A 24,758-nucleotide genomic window follows, 5' to 3' on the forward strand; every position below is an offset into this window, starting at 1 on the left:
AGGCAGAGAAGGCGAGAAAGAACGAGAGAGCCAGACCGAATCTGGCTCCACCAATGGGATCAGTGGCTGCCCAGTGTCAGGTGACAATAAGCAAGCTTGGTCCCCGCTCCCTGGACTGGTGGGAGGGGAAAGGGCAGAGGGTCTCTCAGGAAGCTCCGCTGATGTCCTCAGACACAGCGGCGGTGGCTGCCACTTTTCCCTGTTCTTGCAGGACAAGCTGCCCTCAGAAGTCTCTCCAACACACCTCGACTTGGAAATCTCTCACTTGAATGCAGCCCCCAAACTTTAGGATGCTGGGAGAGGGGTGGGGCTGAGCCCGGAGGCTTTGGAGTCCCCAGACAAGGATTCTGAGTCGGGGAAGGGAAGGGGAGCTGTTGATGGGAAAGGGTCCAGATGTGGTATGGGGGTTCGGTCTTCAGTCTGGATTCTCTCCTCGGGGACTCTGGCTGACCCATGGCTCCATTTTCTTACCAAAGCTATCACAAGATGTTAGACCCGCTGACGATCCTCGATCATCTAGGGAGAGTCCTCTGGCTGCTCAGTTGTCCCCAGGGAAAGGAAAGAGAAAGAGAGAGAGAGAGAGAGAGAGAGGTTGTGGGGCAGAGAAGGGTGTGCAGAGGCAAGAAAGTGGGGGTAGGAAGAACACACAGAGATCTTGGAGTGTTCTCATCCCAACCATCTGGGCTTGGGAGAATACTATCAGCTTTCTTATTGACAGGAGGCTTTTCTACCACCACATGAAAACCCCAGGGATGCCGCTGTGAAGAGCACTCAAGGAAATTTGAATCAAACAACCAACAGTGACAAAGTATGCACAGTGTGGAAAAGCACGGACTTTATAGTCAGATATGGTTAAAATTCCTGTTCTATCATTTTCTAGCTGGGTGATCTTGGACAAGTTCCTCAACCTCTCAGAGCTTTAATTTCTTCATCTGCTGAGTGAGATAATAAATACTAAAAGAGAAATTGTGTAAATCACTCAGCTGTGGGGCTGGTACACAAGAAGGGCCTAGTGACCCATCAGAAATATTGTCATTGCCATCATTATTACTCGTGTCTGCCTGCAAGGAGCCCACGGTCTTTTGTTGAGGGCGGGGGGAGGTGGACATAGAGAATAAGAAATATACAACTAAATTGCAGGGTACAGATAGGGATTCAGAGAAGGAGGAGTCAAAACCAGCTTGAGTCCAGGCAGAGCACAGCCAAGAGGGGACCGTGGAAGCAGAAGCATGGTGGGGGGTGGGGGGTGGGGAGGGCTTGGGGCAGGAGTCAAGGACAGACCTCTCAGCTCCTGCCTGAGGGCTCAGTATGCCACAGAAGGCATGAACTGAGTGCAAGGGACACTCACCGAGAGGGACTTGGGGGCTGCGGACTTTAGCAGGCAGCAAAGTTTAGAGGAGGTGACAGTGGACAGAATGTGAAAATTTTACAGAGAGCAAGGACAAGCAGACGCCAATTCTTCCCTGGGTGGGTGTGGAGAACCCAAGCAAGTCTGGTCAGATCCTGAACCACAGAATGCAGTGTGGTGCAGTACACTGAGACAGGATTAAGCACTGCCTCAGCCAACTTACCTAGGTCCCGCCCCTCGCACACCTACATTGAAATGTCGCAATTCTGAAAGGGTGCAAAACGTAATCTCCTGGTTACGGCCAGCGCCAGACATCTGGACCCAAACCTAGCCCCACAACTACCTTGAGGGGTAGTGTGAGGAAAAGTCAGGTTCTCTGTGACTCAGTTTCCCTGCTTAAGAGGAAGACGTGTCCTAGCACACCTCTGCCTCCCACCTTCCCAGGATGGCATGCGGAGGGCCCATGAGATCATGTGTCCCAAGGGTGAACAGTAGCCATCTGTATGCGCTTCTATGGAACTGTGTGACAGCCTCCGGGGAAGCCACAGACCCCTTCAGGGCTTTTGCTGCTTCCTGTCTCTGAGGACTTCTCCTCAGATCACATGAGAGAACACATGGTAAGGAGAAAGCTTCACAACCCAAATAGAACTAACTCTGTATGAAACCAGACAACCGCCAAGATACCCTTCTGCTGCATTTTTATTTTTAATAGCTTTTTATTACACAAGGAATCCATGATCACTATAAAAAGATGAGAAATTTTGATTCTAAAATTGAAGGGAGAATTAAAATCATTCATTTCCCCCACCATTCAGATACATATTTTAATAACAAAAATAGAAAGCGTAAATATTGTTTTGTAACCTGCCTTTTTCACTTACTGATACCTTTTCTGTTCATGACACAGTCTTTCTACAGTATTGTTTTAAATTGCTGAGTATGTTCTGTTGTCAGATCACACACCAATCCCCTACGCTACTATGATTATTTTACATTTTCTCCATTCTAAACAACACTGCAAGGGACGTTTTTACAGCAAAAACTCTGCCACACCTTAATTATATCTCCAATAAAATATTCAAGGGTATAGACCTTATTTGGATACTTAAACCATTAAAAAAAGAAAACCCTGGGTGCCTGGGTGGCTCAGTGGGTTAAGTCTCTGCCTTTGGCTCAGGTCATGATCCCAGGGTCCTGAGATCAAGGCCCGTGTCGGGCTCTCTGCTCAGCAGGGAGCCTGCTTCCCACCCCCCCTTCTCTCTCTGCCTGGCTTTCTGCCTGCTTGTGATCTCTGTCAAATAAATAAATAAAATCTTAAAAAAAAAAAAAAAAGAAAGAAAGAAAACCCTGTGTGACAGTGGGGCAATTTGAATATTAAGGGGGTATTTGATAGTATTTAAGAATGATACTCTGATAAAGATACTTTATGGTTATTTTTAAAAAGAATATCCTGGGGCATCTGGGTGGCTCAGTTGGTTGGGCGACTGCCTTTGGCTCCAGTCATGATCCTGGAGTCCCAGGATCAAGTCCCTCATCGGGGCTCCTTGCTCGGCAGGGAGTCTGCATCTCCTTCTGACCCTCCTTGCTCTCATGCTTTCTCTCTCTCTCTCTCTCTCTCTCTCTCTCTCTCAGTCTCTCTCTCTCTCAAATAAATAAATTAAAATTTAAAAAAATAAAATAAAAAATAAAAAGAATATCCTTCAGAGATGCATACTATAATATTTATGAGTGAGTGACATGGTATCCGTGACTATTTAAAAATAATCTGGAAAAGGGCGCCTGGGTGGCTCAGTGGGTTAAGCCGCTGCCTTCGGCTCAGGTCATGATCTCGGGGTCCTGGGATCGAGTCCCGCATCGGGCTCTCTGCTCAGCGGGGAGCCTGCTTCCTCCTCCCTCTCTCTCTCTGCCTGCCTCTCCATCTACTTGTGATTTCTCTCTGTCAAATAAATAAATAAAATCTTTAAAAAAATAATAATAATCTGGAAAAAATAAAATAATCTGGAGGGGCATGAGATGGACAGATGAAACAAGATTAGCATGGGTAGATAATTCTTGAAGCTGGGTACTTGGAGATCCAATAAGCTATCCTCTGCACTTTTGTGCATGCTTGGAAGTTTCCGTATTTAATATTATATCCAGGGTATGATTACAATAATAACAAAAACTATTTTATTATTATTGTTAATTTTATTATTTTATTCTTAAGCACCAAGACCCTAGGCATGGGATTCTCACCACAGCCCTGAGAGGTGGACCTTTCAACCTTATCTTAGTAGGGTTGGTTGTGGGAAATGAGACTCAGCCCATAAGATGTAAAACTTGATTCTAATTCAAGTCTGAGTACAAGGGCTGGATTCTTCATGATTGAAGGACATAGAGCAAATATAGAGTGTGAGGCAATAGAGAGAAGCTGTAAGCAAAAAAGACCTACAGTCTTAATATTGTTTGTAAATTTTATAGACTCAAGATGTTTACGTGTATTTCCCCATGGTTGAGCTAAGTGTAAGGATCTCAAGAGCCAATGAATGCAGACACATCCAGACAGCTCATAAAAACCACTTTGTTCATTTACAATGTGTTGGCAGTGACAGGAAAGTGCAGTGACTGTGTGTAAGAACATATGGATTTCTTGGTGTTTATTTGCTTTATCATTTTGAAATTATATTAGACCTCTTCCAACTCTCACTCCATTGAACTTTTCAAGTGTTCTAGCTGTTTTTTACTTAAATATTTAACAATTTTAAGGCGGGAAAAATGCTGAATTATATTTAAGCACCCTGAAAAGCTATGAAGAGACACTAATGAAATACTGGAAGGGCAAAGAGAAACTTCAAGGGACAAAGCCCAAGAACAATGAAGAAAGAATCACCAGCTTTGTGAGAAGTGGAAGGACCAATAGGATGAATCCACAAGACTGGCATGGTCACTGAGCTGTACCCGAAGGGGAAGAGCACAACATAGAAGGCATGGAATACCACTGGGCACTTCGTAGCAAGATCTCAGGGACAAGACTTCGATGCTGAGGATCCAGAAACTGCCATCATGCCTCAAAGCCTTCCCTCCACTCGCTCAGCATTTACTTTACTTAGTACACATAAGCAACTGGCACGTAGAGAACCTACAGAGAAGACATACAGACGTGCAATGCAAGGTTGGCTTTTACCTCAGCCGTGCTAAACTTCAATCACTTGTATAATCCACCTGGAAACAATCTACCCTTTTTATTTCTCTAATACACATCCAGATTCGCTACTTGGTCTCAACACAGCCTGGAATTCATTTGTTCATTCAACAAAAATTTATTGGGTGCTGACTCCGTGTCAGGTATTGTTTCAGGCAGTGAGGATACTGCAGGGGAGGAGGAAAAGAAGTCCCTACTCCTACGGGGCTTACTTTCTGGTGGGAAGAAGATGGAGAGGCAAATAAACTATGGTGTCTACTAGGTCATGGCGCTGTAGAGAAAAAGAAGTCAGTAAATAGGGATAGGGAATGTCATGGGGGAGGTTACAAGTTTTAATACCATCAGAGAAGGCCTTCTTGAAAAACGTGACTTTGGGATTAAAAAAAAAAACTGGTTGAGGAGGGGAGGAGAGCCATGCAGAATTCCATGGCGGGCAGGGTGTTCCTGGGTGGCTCAGTGGGTTCAAACCTCTGCCTTTGGCTCAGGACATGATCCCAGAGTCCTGGGATTTGGCGCATTGGGCTCTCTGCTCAGCAGGGAGTCTGCTCCCCCCCCCCCTCTGCCTGCCTCTCTGCCTACTTGTGATCTCTGTCAGATAAATAAATAAAATCTTAAAAAAAAAAAAAAAGAATTCCATGGAGGAAGGGCATTCCAGGTAGCTGGTGCAGAGGCTCTGAAAGGGAGCATCCCAGATTGACCCTTGCAGTATCCTTGATGCTGCAAGGAACCTGTGCCGCTGGAGCAGAGTGAGTGACAGGCATGTGGTAGGAGTTAAGGACAGAGAGACAGTGGGTAGATAGGTAGGTAGACAGATTATGTAGGGCTCTGTAGACCAGTCTAAACTCTCTGGTCTTTACTCTGAAATGGGAAGCCTCTAGGAAGTCAAGAGCAGAGACGTGACCTGATGTGAAATATGTTAGTTATGTTATGTTGCAACTAAACTGATGGGACCCAGGTGGAAGCAGGGAGGCCAGTTAGGAGGCTATTAAAATAATCACAGACAAAAAAAATATATATATATGGTGGCCAGACCCAGGATGGCATGTCTGTAAATGTGGTGAGAAGTGGTAAGATTCTGGATATATCTGGAAAAGCTGATGCACTGGATGCATCACATGAGAGAAAGACAGGAGTGAAGAATAACTGCAAAAGTTTGACTTGAGGGGCGCCTGGGTGGCTCAGTCATTAAGCGTCCGCCTTGGGCTCAGGTCATGATCCCAGAGTCCTGGGGTCGAGTCCCACATCGGGCTCTGTGCTCGCCAGGAAGCCTGGTTCTCCCTCTTCCACTCCCCCTGCTTGTGATCCCCCTCTTGCTGTCAAATAAATAAATAAAATCTTAATTTTTTTTTTTTTTTAACTTGAGCAGCCTGAGGGATGCCATATACTGAGATGGGGAACATTTCAAAGCAGTTTGAGGAGGGAGATCAAAAGTTTGGGTGTGGACATAGGTTTGAGATGTCTTGTAGACATCCAAGTGGAAGGGGTGGATAGGCGGAAATACACATCTGGTGTTCAGAGAGGTCCATATTGAGATAGGCGCCGAGGATTATCAGCATTCAGCACTGGGTTTGAAGCCGAGAAACTGAACAGGGCCAGAGGAGTAAGTATAAAGAAAAAAGGGAAGAGTTCTGAGGACTGAATCCAAGGGCTCTCCAAAGTGTTAAGGTCAAGAAGACGAGGAGGAACCAACAAATAATGGCCTGCAAAATGATGCAAACAAATCAGGAGAAATTACTCAGAAAGAACATGTAATGGCTTGAGCTTGGATAGCATTTTCATACCACACATTCCTTTTCTTCTACTGATACATATTCAAAACAGTTCCTTATTCATTTAGTATTCCCAATGCCCAACAAGAGTTCATAGAAACAGTTTTTTTACAGAATCTGTTTACATCTTCTGAATTCTGCTTTTGGAACCAACAACAGCAACAACTAATTGTATTTGCTCTTAAGAGTTTATTAATTTCATTAATCAATGAGACAACAATGAGATGATCACCTTTACTATGAATACGTAGAAATAAACTGTTATTAATGACAGTTAAGATCTGCTAGAGTCACAGATGTGATGACATGGGGTTCAGCTAGTAAGGATTTACCAGTTTCTTTTGAGGTGAGATGAAAGAATATAGCCTTTGGAAGAAAATAGAGAGGGAGGTGTTAGAGCAAGGAAAGGAAGAAAAGAGAATAGTGTGGGGCATCTAGGTGGCTCAGTCGGGTAAGCCTCTGACTCTTGATTTCAGGTCAGGTCATGATCTCAGGGTCATGAGATTTAGCCCTGTGCCGAGCCTGCAGCTCTGCCCTTAGCAAGGAGTCTGCTGAACGTTCTCTCTCTCCCTCCCTCACCTCACCTCCTCAAACCAACATGGGTGCACATTGTCTCTCCCTCTCTAGAAAAAGAAGAAGTAGTAGAAGTAGAGGAAGAAAAAGATGGAAGAAAGAATGGTGCCAAAGGTATATTAGCCTAATTAGAGGGAACACAGGAGAATGTTCTTAATGGGAAATTATAGTAATTGTTGTTAGGAAGCAAGCCCCAAAATGTTAAAGATGGAAGTCTTGATTTAAGTCTTCTCTCCTCTTGTCCTGTTGGGGTGAAAAATTTTGCAGAAATCCAATCAGCATTGCAGGAAGGAAACTGGTTTCCTGGTTAACAGGAAACTGGTTAAAGACATTATGGTGCAAGACAACAATGTAGAGTACTATTTAGCCATTAAAAATGATAATTTAAGGGGCGCCTGGGTGGCTCAGTGGGTTAAGCCGCTGCCTTCGGCTCAGGTCATGATCTCAGGGTCCTGGGATCGAGTCCCACATTGGGCTCTCTGCTCAGCAGGGAGCCTGCTTCCTCCTCTCTCTCTGCCTGCCTCTCTGCTTACTTGTGATCTCTCTCTGTCAAATAAATAAAATCTTTAAAAAAAAATGATAATTTAAAAGAATATTCAGTAACTCAAAGATATTTATAGTTTATTGTTAGGAGAAACAAAAGCAGATTATTGAACCTTGCGTAAAGCATCTCAATTTTTAAAAAGCTACATGCCTAGGAAAATAACTTCAAGCATGTAATGGATGACTTTCATTTGCTTCTGGGTGTTTGTTAAAATTTTCCAAATTTTCTATAATGAATAGGTATCTTTGTAAAAAACAAAACCGTCTCATATATGTTCATAGGGGCTTTATTCATAATCGAGCCAAAAACTGGAAACAACCCAGATGTCCTTCAAAGAACAAATGATTAAACAAACCATGGATACTTAGTAATAAAAAGGTATGAACTAGTGATACATTCAACAATTTGGATAATCTCAAGGGAATTATGCTGAGTGAAAAAAGCCATCCCAAGAAGTCAAATATTGTATGATTCCATTTTTGAATGAGTTCCACTTCTGAAATAACAAAAGTATGAAAGTGAAGAACAGATTAGTGGTTGCCAGGGGTGGGCGGAAAGAGGGAGGTATGGCTATAAAAAGACAACTAAAAGAAATCTTTGCATTGATGGAAATGTTTCATATTTCTAATGTATCAATGTCAATATTCTGGTTGAATATTGAATATAGTACAATATTGTACTATAGTTTTAGGATATGTTTCTACTGGAAAAAAATTGAGATCTCTGTATTATTTCTTAAAACCACATGTGCATCTGGGGCACCTGGGAGACAGTCTGTTAAGCATCTGACTCCTGGTTTCCGCTCAGATCATGATCTCAGGATCATGAGATAAAGCCCAGCATGGGGGTCAGTGTGCTCAGCTCAGCGTGGAGTCTGCTTGATATTTTTCTCTCCCCCCTCTCCCTGCTCATTCCTGCTCTCCCTCTCTTTCTCGCTCTAAAATTTAAAAAAAAAAAAAAAAAAGCCTTGCATGTGATCTATTTTTTCAAAAATTTTACTTAAAAAATAAAGTACATCTTCTCTTGGCCAGTTATCACAAGTCTGAAAAAGTTGTCCTAGGGATATAATCCAAAGAAAAAACCTTAAATGCACCAGATGTTCACTACAGCGTTATTTACAGCAGCAGTGGGGGAAAACAATCTAAGTGTCCAAATAGGAAAATAGGCAAATCATGACATAGACCCAAGAATTACTCATTAGATGCAGCAACAGAGAAATGTTATTTCAAAAGGGAGGATTCAAAATTGTGGTACAATATGACAGCTCAACAAGGGGATTGCAATATATTACAAAAGTTTTAATAGTAGTATTCTATGTGAAATTGTAGCAGAAATGTTTTCATCCCCTCAAACTCTCGGCAATGTTACGTGGTTTTTACATGGTTTGGGATTAGGGAGAATAGTAAAGGCATTTTTTATGTTAAATTACAAATGTCGCAGCCACCATGAAAGTTCTTTAAATTCGTCCCTCCCAAAGGAGCAAACTTCGTTTTTCGGGTTCAGGGCTTGGAACGTGGGTGCGCGCAAAGGTAAGCAGTCAGGAGCTGAGGGCGAGTGCCCCACCGCTGCGCCCACAGCCCCACCCCAGGATCCCACCAGCAGCCCAAGGGAAGGACCACCAAGCGAGGGCGAGGCCACAGCCCAGAGTACAGTGACCACTCCAAGGTCATCATCGAGCCCACAGACGCAGCTCGGCTGGGACTAGGCCTACTCAACTCTGACTCCGGGTCTCGCCTTCGCCCCTCGCCCCGTCCCGAGCCGAGCCGCGCCGCGCCGCGCCGAGCCGAGCCGCGACCCCGCTCCCAGAGGTTCCGCCACGGCGAATCCCCATGCTGGGTCGTAGCGGCCGCTACAGCCCCCGGACTCGGAGCTGGGCGCCTCTGCCCCTTGGCTCGGGCCAAGACCCCCGAGCGCTGCACCGCAGCGTAACCTAGCCCAGACCCCTCTTCCTTTTTCGCCCTCTCAACCCAGCTTTTCCCGACTCCGGGAAGAACCGGGAAGAGAAGGCGGAGGGGAGCGAGGCGCCGCCGGATAAATACTGTGGCCCGGCTCCGCCCACCGACCTCACTTCCGCCCCGCGGCAAGATGGCGGCGCTCGGGCCCTGCCACGCAGACTTCCGCCGGGCGCTGAGACCCCGGGCGTTCTGCGGGCCGCGAAGGAGGTGAAGTCGGGACGCGCGTGGTGTGGAGCCACATCCCGGGTACGCAGGGGTGCGTCTCTGCCTCGTGCCTGGCCTGGGGCCTGGGCTGAGAGCGAGCCGAGGGCTCTGACCGGGTGGTCCGGGGAGTCTTGCCACGTGGAAAGGAGGGACGCACTGACTGGGGGGGCGAGAGGCCACGTGGGTGGGGTTCCGCCCAGGGTCCGTGTATCCGCCCCCTCGAGTGACTTTGTTGCCCCTTTCCTTCCTTTCTCCCAGGCAAAATGTCGCAAGGAAACGCTGCGGGCGAGCCGAGTGCTCCGGGAGGTCCCCGCCCCCTCCTCTCTGGGGGACGGGGGCTTATCGGGCGGCGACCGGCGCCTCCACTTACTCCAGGTCGCCTTCCCTCCATCCGCTCCAGGGACCTCACCCTTGGAGGAGTCAAGAAGGTACCGCGATGGCACCTTTCTAAAGAAACCCTGCTACCTTGAATTCCGGGACCCTGGGGTTCAGCTGATGTTCACGTAGGGCCTACCGTGTGCCAGGCTTGGAATTGGGCCTAACGAAACTCGCCCCCAGACTTCTGCTGACACATTCTAGGGAGTTTGCCTACCTTCAGGTCCAGATACTGGGTGCGGGATGCTGACCTGGTTCTCAGAGATGGCTGAAGGGCAGAGAATCCTAATTATTTCCCAAGCAACTTGAGCAGGGCTTATTTACCTTTTTTTTCTTTTTTTTAAATGTGTTTTGGACACTTTTAAGAAACCCATGAAGGCCAGCAGGCAATGAATCCTAGGCAGGACATTGGAGGCTCTGTGTCCTTTTCTGTTGTGTTTATGATTGTAGATGTAAGTATAGCCCTGAAATTTATCCCACCCCCTAGGGTGGGCGCTGTAATAGAAGCATAAAGCAGCCAGTTTTCAAAGACTTGTTTGCCTTTGGAAATGCTGGTGGCAGTCTGGGAGTGCTGGCCCACTGACTTCCTAATTGAACCTTGCTGCTCTTCCCTATGATACCTTATGGTTTCTATAGCAATTTGATGACCGGAAGTGAGATTAGACAAATAAGTTTTCAAAGTCTTCAGGGCTCTCCTTGGAGAGAGCAGAGCTGAGGCTGCTACCTTGAATAGGTTTTGGTGCCCTGTTCTGTAAGCCCACAGCTATCCAGACAGGGTGTTTGTCCCTCTTACGTACACGTCTGTCTCTTTAAATCATTGACAACCATGGGGAAGGTAGAATGACCTTTGAGAATGTTCATTTTTCTCTCTACTTTGGGATCAGAACTTACCAAATCAGTGATTCCCGTATTTTATTTTCAGAAAACCTTCACCCCAAATATCATCAGTCGGAAAATCAAGGAAGAGTAAGTAGCTGGGCCTTCTAAAAACTTTCCCCTTATTGCTCTGATTTTGGGTCTTCTGGGAAATAATTAGGGATGTGTCTCAGAAATCTAAATTTGTGTATTAATTTTTTTCACTAGTGATTTTTGGACCCTGGTTTCCAGGTGATTCTAATATGCAAGTTTAAAAAAATACTGATGGCCTGGAAGTCCGTCTCTAGAAATAGTGGATTTTAATTTTATGCAATGAAACAGAATGATTATCTTTTACAGCTAGAGTTGAGAGGCACTAGTTTAGACAAAAAAATGGGTCAGGTTTTCACTTAACGTTCTTTTGTATTACAACCTTCTTGCTTTCAAGCAGTACTAAAAAGTCCACATTTTGGGGCAGTCTATAATTCAGTTTTTGAGTTGTAGTTCTAATGCATATTCTTAAGCAAGAAGGTAAAATGTAAAGCAAACTGAAGGGACACTGCCCCATCAAGGAAATAGAAAAGGTGCTAGACTTAGGGTCTAATTCTGCTTCTTCTGCTACAGCTCATTAATTCTCCACTCAGGTGGAGTAGAGTCGTGTGGTAGAGTAAGACCAGTTCTCTGAGGTAGAGTGAGTGAGTGGTTTCCCTAACTCCATTCTGTTTTCCAGGCCCAAGGAAGAAGTAACCATCAAGAAGGAGAAGCGTGACAGGGATAGAGACCGACAGCGAGAAGGGCATGGACGGGGCCGGGGCCGTCCAGAAGTGATCCAGTCCCATTCCATCTTTGAGCAGGGTCCAGCTGAAATGATGAAGAAAAAGGGTACAGAGCTTCTGGGGTTCCGGGAGGAAGGAATCAGTGGATTTCAGTCCAGACTACCCAAGAGAAGGGCAAGGGCAGTATAAGTCCCCTGCTCCCAGTTCAGTTTTCCTTGCTGTTGGCCTCTTCCGTACCTCTGGTGAACTGAATGATTTCCCACAGGGAACTGGGATAAGACAGTGGATGTGTCAGACATGGGACCTTCTCATATCATCAACATCAAAAAAGAAAAGAGGGAGACAGATGAAGAAACGAAACAGATCCTGCGCATGCTGGAGAAGGATGATGTAGGTACCACTCGGCCAGGAGGAATGGGCTTCTGGGGAACCGGGCTTGGGGGAATAAGAGCTCTCTGATATCCTGGAAGCCTGTGAACAGCAAGAATCTTCAGTCAGAAGAGGCTGTGGCGGTCTTCAGTCCAGGTATGTGTGCATGCTAGCCAGACCATGTGACCTCCTGACTCTTCCCTGGTAGTTCATCGATGACCCTGGGCTGAGGAATGACACTCGAAACATGCCTGTGCAGCTGCCGCTGGCCCACTCAGGGTGGCTTTTTAAGGAAGAGAATGAAGAGCCAGATGTTAAACCTTGGCTGGCTGGCCCCAAGGAAGAGGACATGGAGGTGGATGTACCTGTTGTGAAAGGTACTCTGTGTACATTAATGTTTCCTCTCCTTCCCTGTGGCTGCCCCCCAGGACTCCACTCCCAGAATGAGCCTCCCAGATTCATAAGCAGGTCCTCTCCCATTCTGGCTATAAAATACATGACCTGAACAGGGACATTGAATTCTCACTCTCAGAAGGTTCATGCTGACATGGATCTGTGGGCCTAGCCTCAGATGCTCCTTTTTAAATAAGCCACACAACTCCTGGATCCTTCTTCATAACTAGTGATTCCCTCCCACTTCGTGGCTGAGTGACAGTGAAGCAGAGGGGGATGAAGGGAAGAGTACAATGAGATGGCCACTTCATAACCCTTCCATTTGTGTTACCTTGGGCAGTGAAAGAGGAGCCCCGAGATGAGGAGGAGGAGGCCAAGATCAAGGCTCCTCCCAGGACAGCCAGAAAGACCCCGGGCCTCCCAAAGGACATATCTGTGGCAGAGCTGCTCAGGGAGCTGAGCCTCACCCAGGAAGAAGAGCTGCTGTTCCTTCAGCTACCAGACACGCTCCCTGGCCAGCCGCCTACTCAGGACATCAAGCCTATCAAGACAGAGGTGCAGAGCGAGGATGGCCAGATGGTGGTTATAAAGCAGGAGAAAGACCGGGTATGCACAGGAGTGAGCTCTGTGAAAATGCCAGGGGCACCAGGAAGGGAAACAGTGAGCTCTTGGGGAAGCAGAGGTATACCACCAAAGCCAAAATGTTGTTCTCTCTACCCACAAGGGACTTGGGGCTTTGTATTTCAACCCCTATCATGTCTGTGTTTACTTTTTTTTTTTTTTTTTTTTTTTTAAGATTTTATTTATGGGATGCCTGGGTTGCTCAGTTGGTTAAGCAGCTGCCTTCGGCTCAGGTCATGATCCCAGCGTCCTGGGATCGAGTCCCACATCAGGCTCCTTGCTCGGCAGGGAGCCTGCTTCTCCCTCTGCCTCTGCCTGCCATTCTGTCTGCCTGTGCTCGCTCGCTCTCCCTCTCTCTGACAAATAAATAAAATCTTTTAAAAAAAAAAAAGATTTTATTTATTTATTTGACAGAGATCACAAGTAGGCAGAGAGGCAGGCAGAGAGAGAGAAGGAAGCAGGCTCCCCGTGGAGCAGAGAGCCCGATGTGGGGCTCGATCCCAGGACCCCGGGATCATGACCTGAGCTAAAGGCAGAGGCTTAACCCACTGAGCCAACCAGGCATCCAGCGTGTTTATTTTTTATAGTGAAATATTTTGAACATACGTGGATGAGAGAACATAAATGCTCATGTACCATCCCTCCACCGGAGCAGTTACCAGTATTTTGTCCATTTGTTGATGTGTTTGCTTTGCGTTTTGTCATTCAGCCAATGGCAGGGAGCCCTGCGGAAAGGTCCTCTGGAGGAGTTCATTCTAACCTCTGCTGCTGATGCTTTCCTTTGGAAAAGGTGTCATTCATAGAGGATGGAGGAAACAGCTCCTTACCCTGTTTCCGTCTTCTGATTCTCTCCGCAGGAAGCCAGGCTGGCAGAGAATGTGTGTACCCTGGCTGACCTGACAGAGGGTCAGGTTGGCAAGCTGCTCATCCGCAAGTCAGGAAAGGTGCAGCTCCTCCTGGGCAAGGTGACTCTAGACGTAACAATGGGAACCGCCTGTTCCTTTCTGCAGGTGAGAGCCCGTAAGGGTAGTAGTAGGGGCTCCTTAAGAGGTAAGGAGTGTTGAGGGGTCCACGCCAAGGGAGAAGCATTCTCGGGGTTATCGCATGAAAATCAGGACTGAGTAACAGGCCGTGTAGCTTCGGTTCTCATCGCTGTCTCTGTTGATTGGCAGGAGCTCGTGTCCGTGGGCCTTGGAGACAGTCGGACTGGTGAGATGACGGTCCTGGGACACATAAAGCACAAACTTGTATGTTCCCCCGATTTTGAGTCCCTCTTGGATCACAAACACCGGTAAAATGAGCAGATGGAGGATGATGGTGACTGTGCCCACGGCTGCTGCCTGCTCCAGACGTTTTGTTCTCAAATCTGTGCGACCCAGAAGGGGCCTGTTGAGCCCACCCACTCCAGCCTTTGGCAGCCATTGTCCCAGTTTCCCCCACAGAGCCCACGTGGCTCCCTCCCACGGCAGCTGTGAATGGCACAGTGGCCTTCCCACAGCATGGATCCTGCACATCCTTGCTGCTGGGGGACTTGTCCCTTCTATTTATTTTTATATTTATGTCTTATCTCTTCGAGTGACTGTACCCTCCCCAGGTAGAGAGGGGAGGGTCTGTGGGAAAGTCCATGCTCCTCCTTTTGCTGACTGGCTTGTTCTCAGGGTAGGAAGCATAAGGACTGTTGCTGCTTTTGCTCCCTTCTCTTTTTTCCAAGAAGCATTGTTGGAGAGAGAGCAGGGAATTTTTGAGTCTGGGACTCAGTGCTTAATCCCAGCTCCATCAGTTACTAGCTGTGCAACCTTGGACAAACTACCTAACCTATCTGAGCCTCATATTCCTCATGGGACAAAAATGAGGATAATACCTACCTCACAGGGTTGGTGTGAGGATGAAGTGGAATGCTGTAGGTGAAAACTCCTTGCACAAGGCCAGATAAACACAGTGGGCACTCAATAAATGTTAGTTTCCCTTCCCTTTGCCTGAGTCTGTTTTCAAACAAAATAGAGATTCCAGGAATCTCTCAGAAGACGTGTCTAGAGCTGCTCTCTCCCTGCCTCCTGACTGCACGTGCCATTCCCCTGAGCCCAGAAGCTCTGAAGATACAGGTTCAGGCAGCTCTGCCCATTTTCTCTTGAACACTCTTAGCTAAGTGCCTCCTGTTCAGTGCGGTGAGGTGCTAGCTGAAGGTTCTACTGGAGGTGAATTCAGAGACTCCTTCCAGCACCCTACATTTGCCTTTGGGAGACATTGGCGGGGCAGGGGTTGCCAGGACTCATCCCCCACCCCCAAGCCCTGCAATGACTAGCGGTATTCTTGGCTTCCATTTAAATATTTCCCAATAGAGGGGCACCTGGGTGGCTCAGTGGGTTAAGGCCTCTGCCTTCGGCTCAGGTCATGGTCCCGGGGTCCTGGGATCGATCCCCACATCGGGCTCCTCGGGGAGCCTGCTTCCTCCTCTCTCTCTGCCTGCCTGACTACTTGTGATTCTGTCTAATAAATAAATAAAATCTTTTAAAAAAAAAAAAAAAATATTTCCCAATAGAACCCTGTGAGCACTCAGAATTAGAAGCACTCTCTAATACTGCTAAAAAACAACCTTGGGAAGACGACGATTAGGGATTTATTGCGTAGTGGCTTCTTTGATGCTTGACAGATGGCCTCCCACTTCAAAAGCTTTGAATTCGAGAGGTGCCCCTGTCCCTCCTGTCCTGCCATCACCAGGTCTGCATCGCAATCCCTGCTGGCCTTTAAGTTAATGGGTCTGTGACCTTGTTCTTTTTACCAAATCATCATGTTCTTGATCCTTCCAGTGTGCCATTCATGGAGGAGCAGCTTCTCCCTCATCCCCTGTCCACGGGACTGGGGTTTTTTTCCTACTTCGATGGTGGGAGACATCTTAAAGGTTAGAGAAAGCTGCCTGTAGCAGTGTCTGGTCATTAGACATGTGACTGATGTCATAGCTCCCTTTGCTGTGAGCTTAGCCAGCCACCTCTGGAACAGCGATGGACCACACAGGCTCAAGAAGACTGCCTCCTCCTGACTTGGAGATTTAAGATGGGTATGCCTTCCTTTAGTCTCACCTTTCTGTCCCATGGAGTCTGATTTTTGTTCATGACGACTGTGGTTTGCCTATGTTGAGCCCCTCAAACTGCCTAGCCAGCAGCTGTGAGGGGAATTGAACATTGCCCCTCCTGTAGCTAAGAGCTTACGTGTGCTCTATCTCTCGGATTGTTCTGGTCTCTTGTAAGGGACAGGAGGCTTCTGTGGAGACATGAACCATGGAAGTTCTGTTTGGTTGAAGGCTGAGCTTTGTTCTCTGGGCTCAGGTGCTTTCTTCTTTTAGAGAGGTGATAACCTACCACTGGGCCTCTGTTGCAGTCCTCTGTTTCTCTTCTGTTTCTCCAGTTCAGAAACACTGTTCTTTCTGTTTTTCTGGGCTAGTTCAAAGGCCCTGCCTTGTTAACCCTTGGTATTTTGCCATCTTCAGCTCTCCCAGGAAGGCTTGAGGAAGAGCATGTACCACTTTCCCTTTCTCCATTTCAGGTATCTTGGGAATTGACTGTTAATGACTCTGCATCAGAGTCCCAGGACCTGTCTCAGTATCCTCGATACACAGAATGGATGTCATCAGTGAAAGTGTGGGAAAAAGTTGAAACAAGTCTGCTTTCTTGACCAGGCCTCTGAAGCATACGTTCCTACCAGCATATAAACGCAAATAACGGGAGGAAAAATCCTAAAGTCCAAATTCATATGTGTGAGTGCAAATGTATGCAAATTTATCACTACCTGCATCTGTGTGTAGGCATTTTGTTACGATTCTAAACGAGAACTATAGACGTGTCCATTTTTTAACTGTGTGAGTAGAGTGACACTGTGGGCTCTAAAGCCAGGCTTGGATTTGAATCCAACTCTACCAGTAACTTTGGGGAGAATTACTTAGCCTCCCTACGTTCAGTTTTATTTGTTTTCTATAAACAGGAGGTAATAGTAGCCGCTTAATAGGGTTGTTTTTAAATTAAAGTGAACAGGGGTGCCTGGGTGGCTCTGGGTTAAGCCTCTGCCTTTGGCTCAGGTTATGATCTCAGTGTCCTAGGATCGAGCCCCGCATCAGGCTCTCTGCTCAGCCGGGAGCCTGCTTCCACCTCTCTCTCTGTGCCTGCCTCTCTGCCTACTTGTGATCTCTCTCTCTCTCTCTCTCTCTAATAAATAAATAAATAAATAAATAAATCTTTAAATTAGAGTGAACATAAAGTATTCATTTGGTGCCAGACAGAAGAGAGGCCCTGTAGAGTCTGAGCAGCATAAGTATAACAGGAAGCCAGGCCGACGGTGGCATAAGCAGTCAGGATGTGTAGTTATCACATGTAACGAGAAGCCTAGAGATAAATGGCTCTGGGGTTGGGTGGCAGCCAAAATGTCATCAAGATTTGCTTAGATCCATTTGTTCTGCTAGCCTCCGTGTTGCAAAGCGGCTGCCACAGCTCAGGATCATTTCTCCAAATGAGCGTCCAAAGCCACAGCAGGAAGCAAAGTGGGCAGTTGTAAAGGAACTTTCTCCTCATTGTGCTCTTGGCAATATCCTTCAGAAGCCCAAAGACACTTGCCCCTGTGTGTCTTTGACAGAGCTGGGTCACGTTCCCACCCTTAGATGTGGTGCTGCCAAGCAGATGGATGGAGCAGTTTGTCCCTGGGCCTTTGGCAACCTGTTATCTGAAACAGTTTTATTTGTGGGAATGACAAAGAGTTGAGGTATATCTAGGTAGAGTTTTTTGAATGTCCCAGTTACCTTTTCTTCTAAATACATCAGTTTAACATTTTAGTACATATTCTTTTTCAGACTCTAAACCAATGGTAAAAATATTATGTTGTCTCATCATGTGCTTTATCTTAAAAATACATAAAGTTCTTTGTTAATGAGCATCTTGTAGTTCAGATCTGTCTGAACTGGCTGAGTGAATTAAAGACAGGGTCTTTTACTCCTAGACCTACCTCCATGGTCCAATTAAATTGACCACTTAACACTTGGCTCTTTAAAGGAAAGGAGGCTTATTTCTTAGGTATTATGTGAAAAATGACATCCACTGCCTGTTGGTCATGTGCTGCCACCCTCATCCTAATGCAGGACATTCATAGTTGTGGCATTTCCCCTCTTCAGATGGCTCTAGCTAGTGACAGATGTGGTGTTTACAGCTCCTCTTGGATATGGTTCAGCTGCCAAAGTTCTACCAATAGAGGGTAGGGACTGGAAGGACTGGATCTCAGGGGTATCCTCTGAAAAAAATGGAGCGAGAATGCCAACTCCAGTAACTCCCTGTGTGGCCAACTTCTGACTCAGCTCTTCTGAAGAGTTTCTTTTGTTCCCTTGTGTTGGAGCAGTCACTGATGGAACTCCCCAAGGACTGAGGTAGGGGCGGGGCTTTCTTCTGTTTGGGTCATTGGTCTAAGAGCTCTACCTCATGTAATTTTCAGGGTTCCTTGGAAAAATAAAAGCCATTCCAGTTATTCTAAGCAGAAGCATTTAATACAGGAAAATAAGTGTTTATAGACTCATTGGAAAGCTGGAGGAGTGAGTAATAGGTTGAGCCTCCAGGAATCCAAACACCAGAGAACTCCTACCAGGGGTGCTATGATATTGTTAGTGGGGAGGGTGGAGAATCTGGCTGTGGAGCTGTTGAGTTACAGAACACCTCATAGCTGCAGTCCAGTGATCAAATCCCCACAGTTCCAGCTGCCTCTGGAGAACCACAGAGCTGAAGACTGGACCCTGGGACACCTGAAAGGAAAAAGCCCACAGACAATGCCTCCTGGGTGCTAGGCACATTGTAGCTTAATGACACAGTGACAGAGGTGGAAGATGTCTGTCCTGACAGAACTTTCATTTTAGTGGAGGGACAGACAAGAAACAAAAATAAATTGTATGGCATTTAGAAGGTGACAGGCACTTGGGAATTTTTTGAAATGGGAGAAGGAGTCTCCAGGTGGTAGGTAGCTCAGCATATCACAGTTGAGGAAGTGTCACTGGAGGAAGTGAACTGGCAGGACCAGTAGGGGGTGAGGACAGCCAGAATTAGGAGCAGCAAAGGAGGCTGGCTGGAGCTGAAACCAGGAGGGAGAACGCAGCGCAGCAAAGGAAGTGTGGGGTGGGTGGTCCAGGTCAGCTGGTCTTTAGGCCACCAAGCGGACTTTGGCTGTCTTCTAAGTGAAACGGTTCACTGTCACAAGTGTTACCCAGGTTTTAGAAGGTAAAGGTAGAAGCAGAGATATGTCTGAAGGCTGCTACAGTCATCCTGGTGACGGTTGGTTGTGCTGAGGACTAGGGTGGAAAGAGGGGAGGTTTTAGGAAGTGCATGGATTCTGGGTAGTTCCTTCAAAGGTGGGGCCAGCATGCTATGCTGATATTAAGGTGGGGTGTGAGGGAAAGAAGAATCAGACTCCACAACTTTGGCAGGAATCAGCTACAATGGTAGGAAGATGGCCTGCCTTCCACCTTTCACATCTCAGTTGATGGAAACTGATTCACATCCAGAACCCCAGCACAAGAGATTTGGGGAAATGTGGTATTCCCTTTCTTTCACTTGTTTTATTTTTATTTATTTACTTATTTATTTGGTGGTCTTCCCTTTCTAACCCCAGTAATCAGGTGGCACTTGAGCTCCCATAAGCTGTATTCATCACAGTTGGCTTAAGGATCCAAAATTTTAATATAAACTTTCTGTGACCATGTCCTGGTGCCAATCCAAAGTTATAGTTCTCTCTGATTCATTCCTTCAAAACAGTATATCCCAAATGAAAGCACAGTCAGTACATAAAACTAGCCATATTCCATGTGGCTCTTAAACCTTTTCCTAGAGCAAGATAATCATAGGAATTCTTTCAGAAATGTCTCAATTATTTTGGTAGGATTCTTTATTAAAAATGACTTTGCCGAGTCAGGTCTATGACGTTTTTAAGGCTTCGATAGATACTGTCCTCCAGAATGCCTTCACATGCCCATCAACAGTGTGTAAGACTTGCTCCTGCACTTGTAAAGTTAAATGTATCATCAAGACTCTTTTAAATTATATAAATGTAAAAAGAGGCTGAGTAGCAGATCTGACCCGTACTCAAGTGGACAGGTAACTAATGTTCTCTCTCTTCCCTCCAACAAACATCAGAGAGGGTTGATGCTGGGAAGAATGCACTGTTCCCTCAGTTGGGTTATGTGCAAAGTCAGTTATGTTTTCCCCAGCTTGCTTCTGCCAGTTGTGTTTGCTGTTGTAATTGTGGAGTTCAGTTAAACATTGCATAAACTAATAAAATATGAGGGCTAAGAGAAAGTACTCCTGATGAAAATAAGGTAAATAGGTAATGAAATACTATATAAACTGACGAACAGCGAATGCTAAAACAAAGTTCTTCTAAACCAAAGCAAATGCTGTGGAAAGACTTAAAAAAAGCAAGTCAATAAAAAATACTGTTGAATTAGGTGTAGGCAAGGAAGACATAAAGATGGGAGTAATTGTAAACATCCAGGGTATCGTATTCACATGGCTTCACAAGTTCCCTAAGACTTTGCCTTTGCATTCTGCTTTTGGAGAAATCCAAACTGGTGATCTTAGCAGTGCATCGTGGGCATGTGTAGTTTCTGTGAATGCTAATTAGTGGAACCCTACTCAAAGAGAAGGACTCATCCCTACACGAAAAGACCAGTGGATGAATGTCCATTAATAAGTGTCAAGTTAAAATATTTAAAATAGCTTCGTTTCTTTCACTAGGAATGTTCCCCAAAATATCAGTTAATATTAGATTCAGCTATGAGAAATTGAGCCATCCAAAAACAGTGCTTTAAACAAATAGGATTTTATTTCTCTCCTGTAAAATCTCTAAAATGTAGTCTGAACTGGTGTGGATAGCAGCTCTGGGCCACAAAGAGCCAAGGGCCTAGGGTTTCTCCAGCTTATCTCCCTATAGTGTCTAGGGTATGGTCCTCATCCTCATGTTCTAAGTGCAAGACCAGAGCTCTAGTCATTGCATCCCCACCCCGGGTGGCCAGATAAATGAAAGGTTCATAGCCCTCCCGTTTGCTAAAGGACACAGTGTGTATCATATCTCCTTTTAGGGAGTTTCCTGGGAGCTGTCTCATAATGTTGATGATTATATATCTTTGTCCAGAAAGTAGAGACATAGTCACCCCTGGCCTTGAAGGAGACTGAGAAATATAGTCTTTGTTTTGAATGAGCATGTACCCTCCTAAGAGTCAAAGTTCATGATCATGGAAGAAGGAAACAGAGGATATTGTGGAACAACGAGTACACTTTGTCACATCTGCTTAACTTACTTTAATAATAACTGAACAGGAGCAACTGGATGGCTCAGTCGGTTAAGCACTGACTCTTGATCTCAGCTCAGGTATTGATCCCACGGTTGTGAGTTCAAGCCCTGCACTGGGCTCTATGCTGGGTGGAGCCTACTTAAAAACAAACAAACCTGAATTGCTGGTCCCAGTTGTGACAGGGAGGAGTTTCTAAGGCACATCACTTACATAAGCAAACCCTCAATTGCCTCTGTAGATATCATGCGTGGTCATTATAACAACTTCCTTGCATACACCCTCAGTGCCCTTGCTCTTCTTTCCTGTCTTACTCATTGGGGAAAAAATCCCACTTTTAGGTAGATCTAAGTCTCTGCTTACTCTGCATTTCCTCTGAGAGCTTAAACTTGGATGGAGAAACACCCGGCAAGCTGATGGTCTCACTTTAAGACCAATAATCTATATTTTCTTAGTCTTTTTATTTTCCTCACTCCCCAGAGAGTACCAGCTAACCACTATTCCTGTGTCCTCCAACCTTCAACAGCTCTCCATTTCTCAGTCTTAGCTGACAGCCCTGTTTCTTAGTGCAATATGCAAGCAGAAGCACTTAGAACACGCAGTCCCTCTATGGCATTGAGGGCTCTGTCTGTATCTGTGTCCCAGTGCACAGCCTCACCTCCTATTACTGTGGATGGACTGTCTTGCTCCCCGCTGAGACCAGACCCTTCCCTGGGGCACTAGATTCTATCCCCTCTTCCTATTCCAAGGATATTGCTCCAGCAACCCCCCTACATAATACCCCAATTTCACCCTCTATTAGATCATTTTCACAGGATACAAATAGGCTCTTACTGATCCATCTTGAAAACAACAAATTTTCCTTCAAGGTTGTGTTGATCTCCAGTTAAGCCTTTTTCCTCTGCTTCCCTTTGCAGTAAAATGTCTTGAAAGAGTTGTCTTTACATGTCTCCCCACATTCTCATTGATTCTTTCTTGAACCCATTCCAAAGAGCTCTTCTCAAGGTCACCAGTGACGTCTTGACCAAACAATAGAAATTAGCAGTCCTTATTTGATAGAATCTGTTACCACATTTGACACAGTTGAGCACTCCTTTAAGTACCTTCTTTTCTTGGCTTCAGGGTCACTCCCCTCACATTGAATGTGCTCCTCATCCTTCCCAGTACCGCCCCATCTCCGCACCTCTAATTGCTTTGAGGGTTTCTCATGTCCTCTCGTTCCCTCACCTTTCTCCTTTCACATCTGGAATTGGCTTTAAACTCTCTATGCCCATGACTTTCAATTTATTGTTGCCAGTTGGATCCCTCCTGTCTTCCAGCCTTATATCCAGCTGTACTCTCCCATCTCTTTTTTGTATGTCTACTAGGCAACTCGACCCTAAGTACCAACTTCAGAGAAATATAGGATCCAAGAAACATGTTAAAATAAGCCATGAGAGTCCAGTAAGCAAAATCTTGATTGTGTCTCAGGACAAATGACTCCATTTCTTCAACAAACAAGTCGTAAGGGATAAAAAGGAAGAATCAGGAGGACCCTATAGGTTAAAAGAAATTTAAGAGAGAAAGTCAGTTACAATATATGGACCTTATCTGATATAGATTCTGAGAACTGCAAAAACCTCTCAATATGAAGGCTCCCTTTAAACCCCCACCCTGAGGCTTGACCAAACTCTTAACATGCCTTCTAGCAGCCAAAGGCCTCATCCCTGGGACAACACAGCTCCTTTTGAGTTCCCTTTTGGAAAAGCTCAGAGCTGTCCAAAAAAAAAAAAAAAATTGCTGTTTGTTTTAGCTAATACCCAACATCGGCCCCATCTTGTTTTCTTAGAGCACTCATTAAAAAGGGCTTGCAGTTGTGAATCCTTCCTCTGTCCCTTCAAGATGTTTGTGTATCTTCTGTAACTTCCGAATGTCTGTCTCAGGGACCGGAAAGCCATTCCTCTGAAGTATAATCAGGAAGAAGAGGTCTTTCATCTCCCTGTCTCTGGGAAGATGGATTCCTAACTTCCATAATTGCCAGCTAGCAGACGCTGCTGGCCTAATCACATTTACAGTAATCAATCCTTTATAATTTTTAGCGTGAGGCCATGCTCTTCATTCTCCATTTAAAATGCCCTGTTGGGACGCCTGGGTGGCTCAGTTGGTTAAGCAGCTGCCTTCAGCTCAGGTCATGATCCCAGCGTCCTGGGATCGAGTCCCACATCGGGCTCCTTGCTCCGCAGGGAGCCTGCTTCTTCCTCTGACTCTGCCTTCCACTCTGTCTGCCTGTGCTTGCTCTCTCGCTTGCTCTCTCTCTGACAAATAAATAAATAAAATCTTTTGAAAAAAAAAAAAAAATAAATAAAATAAAATAAAATAAAATGCCCTGTTGCCTCTTCACAAATTGGAGTGGAGCTCAGCTGTTTTGCCTACTGTCAGGGAATACTGAATAAGATCTGTTTTCACTGCTTCAACTACTATCCAGCTTTATCTTTGACATTTCTAACAAATGTAAAAAAAAAAAAAAAAAAAACCCTCAAGGTAATTTTGTATATCTGTGTATTGACTAGATATTTGATAATATTAAATATGTATTGTTATTTTTTAAGCTGTGATAATGGTGTTGTGATTCCATTTTTCAAAATCATAATTAAAAAGGATTTATCTGGAATGTTACCACTTCTTACCACACTTTCAGCATTATCACTCTTGACCCACCCAGCATCCTCTCTTATGGGACTTTTATGATTGCCTATTAAACAATCTGCCTGCCTCTACTATGCCACCTCCTACCCCCCTACTCTAGCCCCCCCAGCCACCAGTCTGTTCTCAACACTCAGCCAGAGAGATCCTGGTAAAATGTGCCATATCATGCCACTTACCACCTCACTTAGAGTAAAAGCCAAGTCTTTTCAATCTACGAAGACCTCCTGGATCCTCGTGTGTCCTCTATGATCTCGTGTCCTACCTTCCTGGGTCACCCAACCCCAGCCTCACAGGCCTTTCTACTTTTGAAACAAAGCAGGCAGACTCCAGCTTTAGGGTCTTGGCATTATTTAACCCCTGCCTAGAACCCACTTCCCCAGATCTCTTCATGTCTTGTTCCTTCACTCCTTCGGGTTTCTGAGACTACATAACCTGACCACACTACATAAATTAGTGAGATCCCATCCCTCACACTCCCAGTGCCCCTTTCCCTGCTCCCTTTTTCCCATAGCATCTATCATCACCCGACGTATTTTTTTACTTCCCTTTTTTCCCCTTAGAGCATAAGCTACGTGACAGTAGAGACTGTTTTGTTCATTTGTTTATTTTGTTTCCCCAGAACCTGAAATAGTTCTTTGCACATAACAGGTACCAAATGAATATTTGTTGAGAGAATGAAGGCTATTCTCATGTAGGTTGTAGGTATGTGCTGAAGAATTGGTCCACATTTCTGAGCAATTGCAAAAAAAGGACTTTGCAAGTGTCCTCACTTCAAGAATGTCCCTCACTTTTCCAGAGAGAAGAA

The 24,758-nt window shown here is 45.6% G+C and overlaps 1 protein-coding gene across 1 annotated transcript; it reads left to right on the plus strand.

Moving 5' to 3' along the window:
* The first annotated feature begins 9,465 nt into the window (after positions 1–9,465).
* POLR3D (RNA polymerase III subunit D) lies at positions 9,466–14,933 on the plus strand. The gene is made up of 9 exons (XM_032332127.1): positions 9,466–9,616; positions 9,833–10,002; positions 10,872–10,915; positions 11,535–11,686; positions 11,846–11,970; positions 12,158–12,326; positions 12,683–12,948; positions 13,821–13,973; positions 14,136–14,933. The coding sequence occupies exons 2-9, from the start codon at positions 9,838–9,840 to the stop codon at positions 14,256–14,258; spliced, it is 1,197 nt and encodes a 398-aa protein (XP_032188018.1). The 5' UTR covers positions 9,466–9,616; positions 9,833–9,837; the 3' UTR covers positions 14,259–14,933.
* The last annotated feature ends 9,825 nt before the right edge of the window (positions 14,934–24,758 follow it).

This window comes from Mustela erminea, chromosome 2 (genome assembly GCF_009829155.1).
Source record: "Mustela erminea isolate mMusErm1 chromosome 2, mMusErm1.Pri, whole genome shotgun sequence".
NCBI lineage: Eukaryota > Metazoa > Chordata > Mammalia > Carnivora > Mustelidae > Mustela > Mustela erminea.